Source organism: Halichoeres trimaculatus, unplaced genomic scaffold (genome assembly GCF_033239565.1).
Source record: "Halichoeres trimaculatus isolate MK-OKI-2021-1 unplaced genomic scaffold, fHalTri1.1 fHalTri1_scaffold_7, whole genome shotgun sequence".
Taxonomy (NCBI): domain Eukaryota; kingdom Metazoa; phylum Chordata; class Actinopteri; order Labriformes; family Labridae; genus Halichoeres; species Halichoeres trimaculatus.
Genome location: NW_027437185.1, coordinates 12977230 through 12996850, shown reverse-complemented (window position 1 = coordinate 12996850; position 19621 = coordinate 12977230). Strand labels below are relative to the sequence as shown.

The window sequence follows — 19621 nt, the reverse complement described above, 5'->3', positions numbered from 1 at the left end:
TTAGAAAGCCTTTTTGTGACAAATGTTTAAAACATCCACTTCCAAAAAAAAAAGGGAAAAACCTTGAAGCGAGGGATTTCTGGCTGAACTCAAAGGACTCCCAGTTACTGATGAATCAGAAAGACTGCTAAAAACTGAAGCACCACTTTAAAGCTTCTGCTGCATTACAATGACACACTATGCAGAGCTGCTCCAAAAATGTTCTGTCACTTTTCCCTAAGCATGTAATTTTTAATACTCAGAGGTGGTTCAGACTAAAATAACTTCCATCTCCCACATCCATTAGATGAGACTAAACAGCACCTCCAGGTGATGACACAAATACATTTCCTGTCATTTTACCAGGTCTCATATATGAGCTGTTTATGCGCAGCCTGATAAGTGTGTAGCAATCGCCTCATGATTTAGTGCTAGGAGAACAAGCAGGTTGTGCTTTATATATAGAACAATGCAATATGATAGATCTTCTCTGGAGAGTTTAGTTATTAAGGTTTCTACAGGCGCTGAGCATTGTTACATAAATATGACACCATTCACAGACTGCAAGTTGCATCACTTTCAGCTGTTCTTACTCAAAAGTAACATGCTTAACACGCCAAAAATATCAAATGCAACGTGTAAGCGTGTAATGTGCACTGTAGCAGATGGCCTAGAGCGATAAAGAACAACAGAGCGAGGAGGTTGAGTTGGGATCCCCTGTATGTTTCAGTGAAACCATGAAACAAATGTGTGTGAGTAATGGCTTGTCATGAATAAAGACGGGATAATTTCATCGTGGCAGTACGCGCAACATGGAGACAAATATTTTATCATGGGGTTTGGAAATGTGACAGAGTCAATTCAGCCACGCTAGAAGATCGCTAACAAGCAATTTGTTTTGAAAGATGAATAACTTCATTTGTTGGAAAAGCAAATTGACAGAATTTTTCAGTCGTTTTGGAAATGTGAGTGTCAAATGTGCAGATTTATGTAGGCACAAAAGCAGGGGAGTTGTCATTACCGCCACTATAACAATGCTCAAAATGCTGTATCAGCTGGACAGATGGCATCATGGGGAAATTATGGTAGAAATGATTATGGACCGTTTACAGAACTGTTCCTATCCGGCCGTTGCATCTCTCTATAACGCTGCTGTGATATAAATATATATTGAAAATGTGAATTTCCTACAAGTGAGAGTCATAAAACCTGATGTGCTACGAGTTGGTGATCAGACATTGTTGTACAGGACATCCTGTATTGTCCTGTGTGTCTGCGCTTAAGGCAACAAAAGGTGAATTTAGAGTGAAGAGATCAAAGCGATACGACGATGTCAGCGCATGTTCACAGATTTAGTATGATGAGAATGTCGACAATAACACATTTCATAACTGTTCCCCTGCAATATTTGAGGGAAATGCTACCTCAATTTTAGATGTAATAGTGAGTGAAGTGCAGAATAAAACAACATGCAGGTTTTTATGTTGGCAATAGAAGCTGTAGATAACAGAAACTAGACTATTTAATTATTTTCTGTCCTGGGTTTTCATCTGTCTGGAATCAAAGAACCTGCTCCGTAGTGATGTCCGTATATTACTTACTGTTAGATAGACAGGCCTGTGGTATCCTCCCAGGTGGGCTTCATTTCAGATACTAAATTATTGCTGACATTTTGGCAGCAAATAGAGATGTGAGAGAATCCTCTCAGTCTACCAGAGTCTGGATCCTGTCGTCTCTTACAAGAGGTTTGAGACTAATGTTACATTTATTGTCAATACAGCTGGACAGTATTGGTCTTCTGGGACGAGGGATTTGCCATGTTCGTAGAACCATGCTGCAGCCATATGGCAAGGGCTGTCCCTATAAACACTGATAACTAATAGCGTCCCAGGATGCCTGATGTACACTCATGAGTGCATACTGACACATACAAACAGGTGCATGCCCGTGCATATCCATGCCAAACAACCCTCATCTGCAGTAGTATGCTGAGACACACATTCACACATTAAGCAAACATATGCACGCACATCTCATTTGGCAAAACTGTAATTAGCTGCCCGCTTCAGACGGACCAGGAAGGGGGAGAAAACAGCAGGAGGGAAGATCTGGAGAGAAGGAGGGTTGCGGTGAAAGAGAATGATAAATGATGGATCGAGACAGACCCCGAGGTTAGCAGTGTGAGGGAGTTACAGCTGGCTAGCTCATTCCGTCAAGCTACAGATCTCATAATAAACATCACATGGGTAGTTTGGGCTGGCGGGTGCAGATTAAGCCAGAGCTGTTAGCTCTTTAAAGACTGCTCACTGTTGCAGGCAGCCAAGAACCTATTTATAGGCTTGCTGGAAGTGTATCAAAGCAGGTAGGAAGGGAAGATGCTGGACAGGCGCAGTATTCAAACAGATTTATGTCCTTCAATCAGTGTAATAACAATAAACTGTCAACTAACATGCCACTTTTATTTGTAATTTATGGTACTGCGCTCCTAATAAACCTTTCTTTATTTCTCCCCTGTCCCTCCCCGCTCTTCCTCCGCTGCCGCTCTCTGTCTCTCTGCTCAGAGCTGCCCAGCAGTCCAGGTGGTCAGTTCACGTTTCGCCCGCTACCCCCGCCTCCTCCTCCACCCCATGCCTGCACTTGTGCCCGTCCGGCGCCCTACACTCAAGTCAGCCTGCAGAGGAAGACCATGCCAACGCGGTGCCAGGCCAGTCAGGGCAGCCAGGGGGCAGACACAAGCTCGAGCACAGACCAGGCACAGCTTCACAACAGCTGGGTGCTCAACAGCAACATCCCCCTGGAGACCAGGTAAGAGAATGCATCAAATCTCCCCGAAATGACCCAGTAAAGCTACTTTCATGATGTCTATTTTTATACTTCGTCATACATTTGAACAAAAAAAAATTACAGGAAATGTGTTTTAAAGATTTTTAAACAAACGTATGGCTTTTTCTTTTGCTTTGAGATCATAGCAGCAGTTATGTCATTTGCAACGAAACCCTTCAAATGAAAATATCTTCAAGGCAAATTGCCCTACTTCAGCATAATGTCACTTGATTAAAGACATTTCTTTAATCTCACAAATGAGGATCACTGGATTAAAAGAAATTCTTTAATCAGGGTGTGAATTGGCAGACTTTCAGTATTTCTTAGAAAAATCAGAGTGGAATGATTAAGAATGAATGTTGGACTAAAGGATTTGGACGTGTTTTCACGTTTAGAAAGGAGTAAGTGGAACACCAGGCAGGCCTCTGGGGTATTATTACAGGACTTTGCACATCATCAAAGTCAGAACAAATCTTGCACTTTTTTTATTATAGTTCTTTTTATTCTCCTACCCCCTGCTGATGACAGGTTTAAGAGACCAGCATGCGAGTTTGTCATCACTATAATAACAGTGAAGTTCAGCTCCTCGTAGAAAATCTCTTTCCAGGAACACGTTGTTATTTCGTGTCCAAGCCGACTGCTTGTCAAAAATGTTTCCAATCACTCGAAACTGCTGGAAATCCTCCACATCAAATCCAATAAACCATTTCCTTTCTGCAAAAAGTAATAATTGATCTGAGAGTTATTTAGGAGATCCTCATTTGTGGAACTGCAAGAAGAACAGCAAGGTGCAAAAGAATAGGTTTGCATGTGTAATGAGAGCTCCGCGCAGCAGCTGAGTTCTGGCGTTATGAGTGAGGATGAGATTGGCAGGCTGCCACAGCAGAAGAAGATGCTTTAATAAGTTATGCATTAGGCCATAATTAGATCTTACCTCATGTAAAAGAAAGGAAGAATAAAATTAGATTCACTGACTATTTAAATTAATCATTGGCCAGACATGAGAATTAATCAAAAAGACTTGTCAGAAGTGCATTGTAATTACATTACTCCAGTGTGTGTGTTTGCCTTCAACAAGAATTCATCATAAATAAAATTCATACTTTATGTTTATGCTTGTCCCAAATCGTTCAAAGAATATTTGCTGAACATAAAGAACTTGCTTCCTCAGAGAGATGTGATTATAAAACCCAATTTCCGCTGCAGCTCAGTATATTGGAGGGTGCTTTTTCGTCGTAATACATTTTTGCATTGGGGAGTTTATAGTCAAATAAGTTCCATTTGATAGGGCGCTATTAGTTCTAAAGCATAAAATGTAATTATATTCATAGTCAATAGAATAGTATCCCTTCATAACATAATTCAGATATTATTGGCTCTTTTCTCTCCAGCATTTGGAGGGTTGAGGGTGAAAAAAACGAGTTCACTGCTTAACACTTTTGATTTGGATTTAATATTCCAGCCCTGTTCTTCTCTCTCCTCTTTCACTTTCTCAGATACACTTCTTATCTAATGATTTTATATTTCAGCTTATACACTGATGCTGCTGCTATCAGTCCAATCTCAGGCTGGAGATTAAAGATTTATCAAGTATTTACAAACATGACATGAAGGCTCACGCCAATGGAATTTTAATTAAGGCTTTGACCTTAATAAAAATGCCAAAAAAAGGATATCTGTTGTTGTCAGGTACACTTCAGCTTCCCCGGATGCGTGTTTGATGAATCTGTATTGAAAAGTATTGATGTTGCGTCAGCAGAGATTAAGATTGTTTGAAGTGTGCATAGATTTCCTTTTCAGCTGTATATCCGTTATGTTTCTGGAGAGGCTGGCTTGTGTAAGTGGCAGGATGCAGATATGGATATTCAATATATCTGACCGGAGCTCACACTGGGTGAGTTAAGAGGCATAACAAATGTAGGGACTGTAATAAATTGACTGGTGCCCTGCCTTCTCTCCTTCCTCTTATCGCTGAGAAGTGAGACTACTTGGATCACACACTGTGCATGTGCAGCCACACACACACACACACAGGCACAGCATCTGCATACACCTGTAGACTGAGCACAAAGGCCTCTACCCACACAGACGTGCACAGAGCCTCTCGCACGTACCCAGGTAGAGACAGCCTTTGGGCGCTCGTCTCCGACCTCCTGGAGAGCGGGAACTCTCATTTTCTTCCTGTCTCCAGGGAAATCTGCCCTCTGATATGAATTCAGAGCTTCCTGGGCGTCGCCTCTGGATATTGTCTGTGAAGATCAAAGGCAGGGAGCCAGGAAGAACAGTGAAGCCTTTTTAAAAGCGCCTCACAACGAGACAAGAGTTCCATACGCATTGACAAATGCAATTTCTTCAGATGGAGTCTGATCCCTTTTGCTCTAATCCACCTTCAGCAGAGCAATGAAAGCACCACAGTGGGCTCGACCTGTGTACTGGCCTCAAAAATGTGAAAACATTCACCCTGTTTGACGTCTCTTTTTCTATGCCCGTCTTGTGAGGGCATCTCTAAACAGACTTATGGTTCTCTATGGGTGTGTGCGCGTGCATGCCAAGTTTATTTCTGGCCTCACAGAGTTGAACTACCATTGACCCTTAGGTGTGTGCTTGTTCCATGTGCAGCCTCCTGTGTCCCCCATCTGACTCACAGCCTTCAGGAGATGAGATGGTTGATGCAGAGAGGAGGGGAGGCAAACAGTGAAAGATGGATGTCATCTGTCTCTCATGTTAAACACAGCCACAGGGCCACATCATAGACAGGAGGGAGAAATACGCAGAAAGAAACAGGGGAGAAAATGCCAAATGAATACATCAACTGAAGAATGTAGAAAGAAAAGTCAGACTGAAAACATCCATCGTGCCTCAAATGGGGAATATTTTGAGTTCTACAAAGAAAGGAGGAATATAAAGCAGCAGCAGGAGTACAGTCAGAATGTCTTAATCTAAAAGCCATTTCCCCTTTTCTTCTTCATTAGTCTATTTTGATTCAATTTAACTCTAATGGTTTTCATTTTACAGCTCCTAAGCCTGTCTTATGTAAAGCACATTACGTTCCCTCTTTGTTTGGAAAGTCCTAAAGAAATAAACTAGCCTTGCTTAACCTTGAGATAATTTCATCCATTCTCTATGCAAATCACTGTGTTCCAAGAATTTCCCTGTAATTTGCATGACAAAAGTGCCACAGTCTGGTTTACTCCCTCATGCATCATGATACTAAAACTTACTGACAGAAATTTCTGGAAAACTCCCATTTCACCGCCTCAATTTTGCACATTTTAAAACAAAATCCATCTTCAAGGCTGAAAATGAGACTAAATGACTCGAGAAGATGGATGTGTTTTTGCCGTGAATGAGGGCAAACGGATGAGGGATGGGCGGGTGCAGCCTAGTGTCCAAAGACGGTGTCAGTCTGCTGTCTGGCCCCACTTTAATGGCCTGTCCTCGGAGGGCTCTTCAGAGACCGCGGGCCTACCAGCAGCCTGTGACCTCACAACCTTCGTGCATGGACGGAATAACTCTCTGCCAAGCCGCAAGTCTGCCTCGACACATTGTACTCACACAAGATATTAACCCTCAGAGAGCGCGTGGTAACCTGGGGCAATCATTGCTGGCGGAGAACTCCAGGAGCTTGAGGATATTTTTTTGTTATGGAAAATACACCGAGTCTGAGGAGAGAAAAACAATGATTCATTCCTGGGTTTTCTTTTCCTCTGATGTTTTCTCCAGTATAACCACTTCTTGCTTCCTTGAACCAGCAGCCTTTGCTCATTTTCTGATGGAAGTCAATACAGCTGGAGCAAGCCACATCTACTTATAATTGCCTCCCCAGATCCACTTTCCCAAATTGCATAATTTCCAAGCCCCCACATCTCTGCTTCCTCATCTGTCACCCTCCAAACCCTCGGCCTCCATTATCCAAACACAATATAGATGAAATGCTACCTCCATTAATTGCCCCTCAGCAAAGTCTCATATCATCCTCTGCCATCAAACGTTCTCTTTTTCATAATGAAAATGAACCTCAGCTTGGTTTAACTAATACAGCTGAATAACTTAAGTAGTTGCTTTGATGAGTCAAAAAGGGAATAGGTAAGCCATTGATCTTTGGCTGCCAGGGCTTTTTCATTCTCTTTCATATCAGCGGTGTTCTGCATTACAGTCCCTACTCATAATGTTGCACCAGAGAGCCACTTTGTCAAATTTGAGCTTCCTCTTTTCTGAGGGACTTGGACTGAGGAAGAGTTTATCCCATCCGCCAGCGTCCTCAGGGTGCTGTGGGTATATCATGCCACAGTTTGTGGCTACACTGTTTTGTATTGTCGAACAGGTTGGAGCGCTCTAAATGTGAATAATGTTAGTGGTTTACATTTGTCACATATATTGCTCATGAAGCTGGGAATTTATGGTGAACCATAATATAAATTGCAAAGGGATTCATAGCTCTTAGGGACTCTCTTAGACTACTTTCTTGCTTGGTTTTAGCTTTTAAATTAATCTTTGATGATGCATTCCTTGCAAGTTTAAAAGACCACTTAAATTAAAAGCACAAACATGAGAGATATTAAAGGTTTAGCTAAATTACTTAGTTCTAGACAGTACTGAGAGCTTTTTGGACAGTGTTTTCATGCTTTGGCAAAGTAGAACAGCCTGTCCTGTGTGTGATATCTGAATCCTGAGCCAGCCCGTGTGCTTCTTTTCACAAAATAACAGGAGAGGGGTCTCCACCAAAATCCCCTAGCTTGGGGGGCCTTTAAATGAGCTTCAGTCAGGCAGACTTCAGAGTGAGACTGAATTCCACCGAGTGCAGATTTGCATAAATAGAATCAGAATAAGGTAGCAGATATCTTAGAAAAGATGATGTGTGTGCAAGCTGAGATAATTGGCCAAGGACTGAAACACTGTCCTAGATAATCCTGGACAGTAACTTTATATATAAAATAAAATCTGCATCATAAAGACTAAATCAGTGAGTGGCAGGTGGCTGTGCAACACAGACTCTGTGACCACCACAAACTGAGGACAGCATGAGTTGTTCTTTGACTAAACCTAAAATAGAAAGTTTCCAATGTAAGGATTTCTCCACCTGCCAAAATGGTTTGCACAGAACTGAAGAAAGGTACTTAACATTTAAAAAGTTCATTGAGGAGTCTTATTTTCTTCTCTTCTCTAAACCCAACGGATAAAAAAAATTGAAGGAATGGATTAAACAGTGTGTTTATCTGCTTTAATGTCAGCTGCAATCATTAGCATGTCTCTCTAACTAGCTCATTACCCACAGTGGTAACTGGGTTTAACTCCCAAGGCCATGGAGCACATTAATAATTAGTTTGTGTGTAGTTGCAGGTTGTGTTTTTTAAGCTCCATTTATGTCTAAGACAGTCACTATGTGGAGGATAACATGAGCAGCTGTGTCCTGCTCTGTGTGGACTGAGGAGGATAATACGAGTGTAACCAGATGGAAATTTACATTTGCTGAAAACGGTATCATGTAAATACATATCAAATAAATACTTTCTTAAATGTGTAAGCCAGAAGTAATTAACGTATTTTCTTGCATTTATTCCAACTTAAAAAATCTCCATACAGCATTAAAAAAAATCTCTATGATTTTATTTTGTAAGATTTGATGCCTCAAACCCTTTTTAAGGCTTCAGGTGTAGGAAGTCACATAAGCACTCCTTAGGCCCTTGGCCTGCGTAAGCTTAATCAGATTAGCTAGCTTGCTGCACATAATCAGCCTGCTTTTTACTTATTTATCTGTTATTTCTGTGTGTTTTGTTTATGAAGCGTAGTCTTTAAAGGATCAGTACATCTCTTTTCAAAGACAGAAAGCTACAGGCAGTACAAGCTGGATATTCATGAAGCCCATGTTCATTTGATAAGCTAGCAACTTAAAGCTTAAATCAAATATTTCTGGCCTGAAATGTAATGTTCTGGCTCAGTCTGTAATCAGGAGTCACTTATAGGTGAAACATCTGCTAATTTTACATATTAGACCTACAGAAGAAGAGCAGTAACTAAAGCTTACTGAACGGTTAGGGGTAGGTTGGACTAACATTTCTCCTCTTTGTTTTTTTCTTACAGACACTTCCTGTTCAAGCAGGGCTCTGGTTCATCGGCTCTGCTGTCAGGGGCCGGGCAGGGTTACCCCCTGACCTCTGGGACTGTGTACTCCCCTCCACCCCGACCTCTCCCTCGCAGCAGCGTGACCAGACCACTGTTTACCTTCAACAAGCCTCACCGCTGCTGCAACTGGAAGTGTACCGCCCTGTCGGCGTCGCTCCTGACTCTCACCTTGGCCCTGCTGCTCACATACGTCATTGGTGAGTTACGGTTAAAAAGAAGACGAGAGAAATGTTTGTCATTGTAGATTCATTACAACAAAAGCTTATTTTGCAGGGATCATCATTTTAAAGGTTTTGCTTGAGGGCAAAGGAAATCAAGAGGCTTGTTAAAAAAACAGCGTAATTATTTGAAAAGAATTAAAAAAGCACACACACACACAAACCCCAACAGTTTTTATGAACACAAAATGCTAGACATGAAAGGATGGAAAAGAAAAGAAACAGAAGGGAAGATCGATAAGGATTAAAGCAGGACTGCTTAAATTTTGACATTTCAACTGTGGACAAATTGTTTAAAGCAAACAGGTTTTTTACTCCAAGTATCATCCTGTAAAGGAACACACATTGAAACACACACTACTCATTTCAGTTCATACAAGAGATGTATTGATCCCAGTCCTGGTTTCCGGTATCAGCCTGATCCACCAAGCTGGACCTGGTGGTCGGTGGGAAAGGACCAAACTGTGGTGGTGCTGTGATTCAAGCTAGCTAACCAGCTTTATGCCTTTTTTATTTACCAGCACTTTAGTATAATGTCTGACGTGTGTGCCTGTCAAGGAAAGAGCTATGATAGCATGGCAGCAGCTAACAGCACAGTCTTTGACATTGTGGATGAAAAAAGAAAGACAAACTGCAGAAAGGGCTGAAAGGCTTGTTTTTGAGAAAGAACCTGACCTTGCTCTTCAATGAGCGATCTGAATAGGAAAAAGGTGACCTCTATGTGAAATGGATACAGCTGCTCTAACATTTGTTACAGGAATTCAGAGGCTTGATTTGGATATTGTTTAAGGTAGTAGTGAATTTTTATTTGACTGAACTGTTAAGATTGGATATGATTTTGTTTTAGAATTGTGTCGATTAAAAACTTTACACAACTACCTCCAATAGCAGATGGGTGCGTAGAAGACCAACTTAAAGTTTGGGGTGTCGTTTTTTTTCAAACCTGAAGATAAGTGTGATTTATACTATATGTATGCTCTTTCTGCCAGAGGCTTACAGAGCGGAGGTGAACTCCGGTCAGGTAGAGACCAGCACCGTGTTATTTTGCATGTGACCAGTTAACGGTTACTAGGGATGGGTACCTTTCACATTTGAAACGATATGGTACCGATGCCCAATCCTGGCAATTGGTACCGGTACTCAACGGTACCACTTTACGATTCTTTTTTGTGTTTATGTGGTAAAAATATCAATTTGTTTAGTGATAAAATATTGTGTTTTTTTTTTAATTTAACAAATTTATTCTTTAATATAAAATTGTGCAATGCTGTGTTCATGTCCAGCATGGAAAATCTCCTACTGTTCCACTCCCTCACAGTCACTAAGATGCATTTAGGTACCTAAACATGGTACCTTCTGGTTTTACGTGAATAGGTACCCAGTACTTTTGAGAGAATTCAGTGGGTACCTATAAAAGTACCTAATTCAGTACCCATCCTAACGGTTACACTGGGACCCATAGATTATCCAGTCTTCATTCAGGGTTTCCAATAACAGAACTTGGGGTCAATTTGAGGTCAACAGGCAAAATTATAATTTAATCAAACAAGGTTGTCTGCTCTATTTTCTTTCAAAATTGACACTTTGCTTACAGTATGTGTCTACAAACACTTGTGTAATGCAGTTTTGTACTGGAATCTTACCTCTGAAGCACTTTCTTTCTTTCTTTCTTTTTTTTTTTTTTTTTTTTTCTTTTTTTTTTTTTGCTGCATTAGCAGTTTACTGCATAGAAAAGTTTACAATTGGTTAGAATTTTCTCTAAGTTCTGAAGCCTTTTTTTCTTTACCAAACTGCCGGTAAACATTTGGGTATTTTATAGTTTTAATATCAACTTCAGTTGTTCCATATAGACTCATTTTTGGCTTTTTACCCAAAACATTACCAGTCTTATCCCACATAGAGCAAGTAGGTTGTTATTACCTCCGCCAAGGAGGTTGTGTTTTTGGGGGAGTTTGTCTGTTTAATTGTCTGTGAACAACATAACTCAAAAAGTAACAAAGGTATCTTGATTAAATTTTTTAGGAAATGTTCAAAATGGTATAAGGAAGAAGTGATTTAATTTTGGAGATGATCAGGATCACCGTCTGGATCCAGGATTTTTTTAAAGGATCCTTTATCATTGTGAGATAGGGCCATTTTCAACAAATGTGTTTATAACTCCACGATAAATGGTTGGATTGATTTGCAAAACAATACAGGACAAGGTCACCATAATTTCTAAAAGATGTGAAAGTATGATCCAGATCCTGGCAATGATCCTGGCTATGATCCTGAATATGAAATATGTACTGGGTCATCATATTTTTCAACACAGTCAGGTAACAAATTATCGTACAAACCTGCAACTAACACCAAATTGTAGCAGACAGTCTGCTGAAAGGGAGTATAACATTAAAGTAAGACTCAAGTGTTGGTAACAACCACAATATGCTTGGTGGAGGTCTGCGCTCTCTGAGTGCTTTTCTAGTTTTAACACTGGCATTGGTTCAGTATCGAGCCATACCCAAAGTCCAGGTGTCAGTATTCATATTAGAACCATGAAAGTTGGATTGGCGCATCCCTCGCTCATACTTAGTATATACTCACTATACATCAAGTACGAGCTCATTCTTTTGTGACTCTCTTCCACACCCACGACTACAGAGAACATTACTCACACAGTGTTACTTACTTCTGTAGCTTTTCTAGCCTGGTTGTATCATTTTAATTAAGCAGCCTGGGATTTCTCGTCTTTTAACCTTGATAAACGTGAAGCCTTCTTTTTACGTCATTCTTTTACTCATGAATCTAAGTTTTAAATATGTTACAACTCAGGGTGTAGATATTTTAGACTCGGCTGGCTCAACTAGAGCACTGACATTTACAGAGGAGCCAACTATGTGAGTACACATAAATAAATAGCTTTCATTTAAGTATTCTATCTCTACTTCCAGCTTCAAAAAGTATCTCAGTAGGGTAGAGCATTTAAATCTTTGAAGCTGAACTCTTTGAAGAAAGAAGATGGATGTCCACAGTCACAGTTTAAAGGCTCAACAAAACTGACTGTGCTGTATGAAAGGCAAAGACAGCTACTGTCAGCCTGTGGCAAAACATCTGAGATAGTTTATTTTAACAACTGCTTCTAATCAAACAAATAACCAATCATAGTTTGGGATTTTGGGGGGTAGCTGATTTCAAAGGGGCCCTCTACAGCCCCCCTCCCTTCTTTAAATTGTTAAGTAACAGGTATAAATACTTAATTTGACACTGCTGTGAAATGACGCAACACGTCTGAGTCACTAAGAGTGTTGATGACAGACTGTTTTTATTAATGATACTGATTAATAAACTTTATTCTAAATCAAGGAAGTTTCTATATTCATTATTTATTCTGGAAAATTACCATAAGAGTTTGTCAAAGACAAACAAAACATATTTATTCACCGATCCCAGCGATTGCACCCCTACCCTATTCATCTTCAACCTTGGCCTGTCGCTCCACCTCAGCACACCGTCTCTCCTCCACCTCTCCAAAGTGCAGATATCACAACCCTCCACCCAGCCGGTTCATTTCCCTCCTGTGGTGGTGCTCAAGGTCATGCCGGAGCAAGTGGGGGGTTTGCATTAATCACACACATGCAGACAGACAGTCCCACACACACACACACGAGCACACACATCACATCACCGACTGACATCACATGCACGCCGGCGAAGCCATGCAGATTAATCCCCAGGCTGAACCATGCTATTCCATTAATGTCCCAGCCCCGGTAATTAGTGCATTAGTGAGGAGTGTGAGTGATGACTTGGAGACGACATCACCTTTTAATTGGTGTCATGCTCCACTCCTGCTTGGCAATGATCGATCTTCATGTTGACATCACCATGGCAACTCTACCAAGACGTATGGGATGTAAGCATAGATGATATGTTAGCCTGTAAATCAAAGATATTCTAATGGCAAGATTAAAGTGGTCATGGACTTAATGTCTTTGTCTAGGGGGAAGAGGTTGAGACATGGGACAGCAGATGATTAGGTTCCCTCATTACATAATGATTCAGTCATTTTAATGAATTCATTAACAGCCACTCTCAAAAAGAAGAAGAAAAGGGTTCTCCTCCAGTAGTTTGGTGCTTTTCCATCACCACATAATCAAATCCATGTTTACTTTGGCTTTATTTACTGATTTTGACTCTGTATCTCATTAAAATAGGTTCTTATTGAAGATTAAATATTATTATCACAGGGATTATAATAAGAAACAGAATAAATAATATCCAGTGTTTAATATATGATAATGAGTGATCCTTTATTCCAAATATAATCAGCTCCTTCAGGGGATTCTACTGTGCTAAGGCAATTGTGCATATTTATTGTTATTGTCTCATTGAAGATGTTTCTCGGTGGATTCTTTTCAATGCAGTTTTGACTTTCTTTTTCTTTGTCATACTCATTACATTAGTCAATTACTCCCTGAGATCATCAACAGAAAGTACATTTCTAGGGAAGGAGACCAATTATTCCTTTGCCTTAGTTTCATAGTTATAACAATTTGATACTTTCTCTTTCTAACGTGATGGTGAGATATATTTGTTTGAACACAATGCTGTGGGTCAGACAAGAGAAGCTATCTGAATGTTTTTAAAGCTGTTTTCTGTCATGATCTGTCAAATAATAATGGCTTACTTAAAGAAATCTTAGATTCAAGACTATAGAAGTTCATGTGAGTCTTTGCGTTCCAGCTTTAGCTTGTGCATCGGTTCATGTGTCTCTTTCTCTCATGGGAAAATTAATCCTGGTTAAGTTGAGAAATAGCGTGCCTATGATAGAATATACTGCTACTAATGGTTATATAGCTGCGAACAGTTAGGTTAAAGAGAAGTCATAAATGGAGCTATTTTATAATCCTTGGTAATCTGTAAATTTAACACGATACAATCTGTTGAACTTTCAGTGAACCTCTAGTTTGCATGAGAAGAGAGATGGCATGAATTTGCTCCATAACAAGGTCTGTGTGTGTTTCCAGTATAATAATAGTGCTTCTACCACAACTACTGTTAACTCAACCAAGATGTTAACAATATGTGAGAGAAGCAGAAAGATTCCTTTGTGGTCGTGCCAAGCTGGAGTCCAACATTTCACAGAGCTGGAGATGTTTCCACCTCTTGGTGAAAATCATTTTAACGCAGCTGTTACTTTTGGCTGAGTCCTCATCTTAACTCATGAAGCCGGCCAAAACTTTACACTCCTTGCTGCAGTCAACCGCGGAGCAGCATGCTACTGAGCTGGAATTGAACTTGTGTGTTTAAGTGTGTAGGCACAGATTGACAATGAGTGTAACACCCAGGTCTTTGCAGCAGATCTTGAAGAAGCTCTAGATATTAAATTTGACTTTCAAATCCTTTAGCTCTGACAGCTTGGAACCAGTTTTTCATAAACAACAGAAATTATTTGCAGACCATAAAGCTCTTTGTGAGTAATACGACTTGTTTATTGATTTGGGAAAAAAAAAGGAACCCGGGAAATAATGAGGCAATAATATTAAGTCTCAAATTAAGGTTTCCAATTAGCACAACAATAGGACGATGCATGATTGCAGAGATAATGCTGTGCCTAAGTGATTGCAGCGTATGCCCCCTGTTGTGATTAGCTAAGGCAGGCCTCCTCTCTTTCTTTACTGCCCTCTTTCCTCTCCTCCCATACCCCCCGGTGTTTCAGGGGCTGCGAATAGCTTTGTTAATTTGTTTATCTCCCAACGTACCCCTCCCTCATGCGATCGTAGCTTGTTATTAAGCACAACACGGTCATCAGATACGAGCAGCAGGCATTATGATAGCGAATGGGGCATTTAAGGAGAGATAGAGGACAGATTAAGATTGCATCGGTAATCTTGAGGAATATTGCTGCTGACAACAGTACCAGTAACTCATTTTCTATTCCAAGCCTCATTTAGGTTCTGCCTCCGTTAAATCTACCTACTATTGCGCTACTATGCTGTCAGAAAGGCTAATTAGAGTATTTTCTGCATTAATGAATATCTTGCTGTTTTAAACAGTTACAATCCTCAGTTGTTGAATCCAATATGAGGAGAGGGTGGGATGTGTCAGCTCTGAAAGATAATCATCTCTATGGCAACAGGAAGAAGCTTTTGACGCAAGTGAAATGAGCAAGTCAACGGCGCCCTGCAATCAAATAATCACTTTCAAATCACATTTCAGCATGCACAGAGACACAGGCAGTGTACTCTTAAAGCCAAGACTCTCTTTATGTGCAACATGAGCTGCTTCAGGGGACCTGGCGGTTCCATAAAGAACCAAACGACCCGTTAGCGGCTTTAAGTTCATTATTTTCACACTATTTCTCTCCGTAAATCTGCTTTCACAGTTTGATGGCAATTCAAAGCATCTGCCTCAAAAATTAGCCATTATTCAGAGAGGTCAAACTCAGTACAGTCTCCAATTGAAGCCCCCAGAAGACAGATGGTGTGTCTGGGTGTTTATTAGAGCCACAAACTAATGATTATTATTATCTATAAATCTGCAGATTATGTTCTTGTTTTTCTTTCCTACAGCCTAAGGTGATGTCTTCAAATCACTTCGTGGCAGCAAGAGATATTCACATTGCAAAATAACAAAACAAATTGGCACATCCATTTTGTAAACAGGAAGAAATAATTGAAAATCTTGCTGGAAAATTTACAAGTATCATTAAGATAACACAAGTATTGATGTTTACTACATTACCATACATTTAACAATGTCCTTCAAGCAACACTTAAGTTTTTACTCTGTGCTGTCTAAGTGTTGACCTGCTTCTCACTTCGACAACTTGAGCCCCGTTTCCACCAAGCGGTTCATTTTGGTTTGTCTCGGCACAGTACGCATTTTGCGGCATTTCCACTGACTAATCCCAGGACAGATCTGCCAATAACCGAGACAAGCTGTCCCACTTTTTGGGACCCTTCTGTAGGGGTGGCAGACTAAACAGATCCAATCCCGGAAAGTGGAGCTACAACACTGCCGACTGATGATTGGTCGAAAGATTCGTCATTTACCATGCAACAGCGGCTGTATTTCTCCTTGTTGTGCACAGCCTTCTCTGAAACAAAACTTGATTGCACTTTGTAACAAAGAGCCACATGGAAATCACAAAGAAAATGAATTGCTGGATCACGCTATTATTTAACTGATGGAGCTATTGGCTACATGCTGCCTACCACAAGGGGGCACAGTTGGCTGTGGAAACGCAAACAGGACCAAACTTCACCAATCCAACCCAAACCAGACCATACTGATCCAAAGCAGACTGCTTGATGTAAACAGGGCTTAAATGTTTCATTTTTCATGCACACTCCATGTTAGGGCAGAACACTGCTGAAAAGCTTCAAAAAAGAAGCTGATACAAATAAACTTACAGTAATTTTTACCAATTAACCACACCCGTTTTCATTTTGCTGCTGTGTGCTGGGGAAAACGATTTTAAAATTGATTTTGTAAACAGTCCTGACAGCTCTTTTAATAAAACAAAATTTATCCACATGCTTCAAAAGTCAGCACCGTCTTGATCTGAATTTCTCCTTCAAATGTCCTGGCAGGCCTTGTCTGTGTTGGCGTCAGGCTGATTACAGCTTATCATGAATTAAGTGCCTGTTTTATTCCACTTAAATGAGCAGCCTGACAAACAAATATAAAAAAAGAGACTGAGTACATGAGTATAACACCAAGAGGACATTACCTGTCAGGTAACAGCCTCTTTGGTCATCAGGCTATTGAGACAATCAGGTGATCTTACAAGACAGAAGTCTGTTTTTTTCCATCATTTTAGCCTTCCATGATGGTTAGAAACTCAGTTGAAGCACAATAATCACACAACCAACAATTTTTTCAACATGCACTGTTCTCAGATGGAAAATGAACCAGAATCACAGACAGTGAGGGATATATCTACCGCATCGTTCAAAACAGTGGTTGTACCTGGTACTTTGTGTAGAAAATTGCAACCAGTATCAGTAAATCAATAGTGTTACTTTTTGCTGACTTTAATAACATTTCATTTCACATCCTCACTGTAGCCTTTTGGAGCCTGGGTGACATTGCTGTTCTTCTTTTTACTCAGATTTTCCTTGTAAAGCCAACACTGTAGACTATAAAGGTTGCATTATTGTGATGTTACTTTTAGGATGTGAATATTTTAGGTTGTAGGTGGAACAAAAGAGAAACTGTAATATGGAAAGGGCAAGATATGTTATAAGCAAGAAGTGGAAAAGCACCTACTATGGTGCCCCCTTCTCAGCAGGAGGGTGGGAGGGATTACCTAACTCTGTTCGGTCTGCAGGGTCCCTTTCTACCCTTAAGAAAAATCTCAGACCCAGCTTTGAAGGCAGTACCTACACACTTGAACTAGACTTGTCTTGAGTCACACCCATCACTTTTGATCTGCACAATGCCATCCTACTTCTGAGAAACATTTAGACCCAGGTCTTTGTAAACTTGGTATGATAAAAAAAAATAAAAAATAAAAATGTATTTTTTATGGCAAAGATCTTTGCTTACCCTCCCTCTTGGATGTAGGTGCCTTTGAACAAAAATGTCTGCTTCATGATACTGTAGGTAACTACTGCTGGGAAATAAGAATGCTTGTGTGCACTTACTGGTTATTGACAGAGATTGATTTTGATGTCAGCTGTGAAGATCATTTGGAGCTCAAAGATTAGTGACAATTCTTGTTTAAAGAGAAAAGGACCAAGGGCGAATGAAGCATGAGAGGAAGATCTCATCTGACAACTAACAAAGAGAGGAAAAGTGCAAAATAGGTCTTTTTCCTCCATGTTTGGCCTTTTTATTTCAGCTACCAGCACTGAAGATATTTTTTTAGCTGTAGACCTATTCAGGGGTTTCCCTGAGGTTGCTGGTGGCCTTAAAATAAACTGTGCTAAAAAATCGTAGTTTTTTCTCTTTTAAATATTCTTTTTGATTCACTAGTGTGATGAATAATCTAACAACAGCTAGCCTCAAACACTCAAGCATGAATTGGTGTAGTCTCACGTCGTTGTGAAAAAGCCTGCTCCCCCCTCAGCATGTCCCAAATGGTTTAGTCTGCACCTGCGATCGATTGATTCACATTAATGAGAGTATCAAATTTTCTATCGGTGTGTTACAGTCATACCACTCCAAGATACCAGCTGTGCTCGAAATAGAGCTTAAGCAGGCTAAAACAGGAAAGATAAGAGAAAAACAGGAGGAGGAGAAATCATGTCTCTGTCAGAAGAAAGGTGAGTTTAAAGCAGCATGTTACTTCACTCTCATTTAAGCTAGCAGTCATGCTAGGAAGTGACTGTGTTTGCTTTGTGAAAACCCTCTAGGAGCAAGCGTTGGTTTATTTTTGAATCCTGGACAAAAAGCAGTTTAAGGCAGCTGTAAATAGTTAGGAAATATAAACAATTAGCATTTAATTAGCTGTAAGCATAGCTGTGGTAGCACTTCAGGTTTAAGAGTGTGGGGGTTAAGAGGAAACACACTTGAGACCATTGATTGGTGGTATTACAGAGGCTTATTCAAGTGCAGTTACTTTATGATTCAGACATACTGCAGGTCGGTCGACTGAACCTGGCTCTAAACCTGCATAAGTAGCAGCTGTTACAGTATGTGAACAGGAGAGCTGTAGCTGATGAAAGTACCCAAAGAAAGTAGCTGATGCCAGCTCAAAAAGTTGCAGGTTAAGGCTCCTTTTAAAAAAAAATAAGTCTAAAAAAGTTGCAAAAAACTGGAAATAAAGTGTCCAAACTGTGTCCTAGAGAGCTGATGAGTATGTCGCAATAAGGACATTAAGACTGAATTCAGGCAAAAGGTCAGCAAAAAATATCTATTTATGTTCATGTATAATTTTTCCATCTTGCACCAAGTGTATTATGTGAAAAACTTTAAAACATTATTATAAAGACCATTTCCATTTGATGGAATCAGTATGAAACATACAGGCGAGTGGCTGTTAAATGTTAAATCAAATGTGTGAATGTTCCAGACAAGTTACTTGACCTTTGTTTTAACACAGTGATCCACATCCTATCTTAGACTTAGCTGAGTTTTTTTTTTTTTCTTTAATGAAAACCATGAAAACACATTCACAGATGTAAAGACGTTACATTAAAGGGTGATTTCGTGCAGCTGCTTTGGTTTCCAGGTCCTAGTGCTTTAAATGCTGAAAGCATGCTATTGCAACCGATCAGCAACATTAAGTAGAAAATAGCAACATTATGAGTGAGGCTTTATAGACTGATGGCTGAAATACACCAGATGCGTCTGCAGTGTGTCTCCATTCTGTCATGGCAAACAGATCAGTCGTCTTCAGGAAGCTTGAGCTGGACAGGAAGTAAAACAAACGGTGTCAAAACCAGTGTTAAGCTTGACTACAATGACAAACGGACAAAATGAGCGGAGCCAGACCAGGAGTCAACAGGTTTGAGGTTTTACAGCCCAACATGAATGAAAAGACTTAT

The 19621-nt window shown here is 40.2% G+C and overlaps 1 protein-coding gene across 1 annotated transcript in view; it reads left to right on the top strand.

The window, feature by feature from the left end:
- tenm1 (teneurin transmembrane protein 1) overlaps nt 1-19621 on the top strand; it is a 206940-nt gene that overhangs the window by 58575 nt on the left and 128744 nt on the right. The window contains exons 4-5 of the mRNA XM_074674832.1: nt 2541-2784; nt 8884-9122. Coding sequence (XP_074530933.1) covers nt 2541-2784; nt 8884-9122 — 483 coding nt within the window. The remainder of the gene's footprint in view (nt 1-2540; nt 2785-8883; nt 9123-19621) is intronic.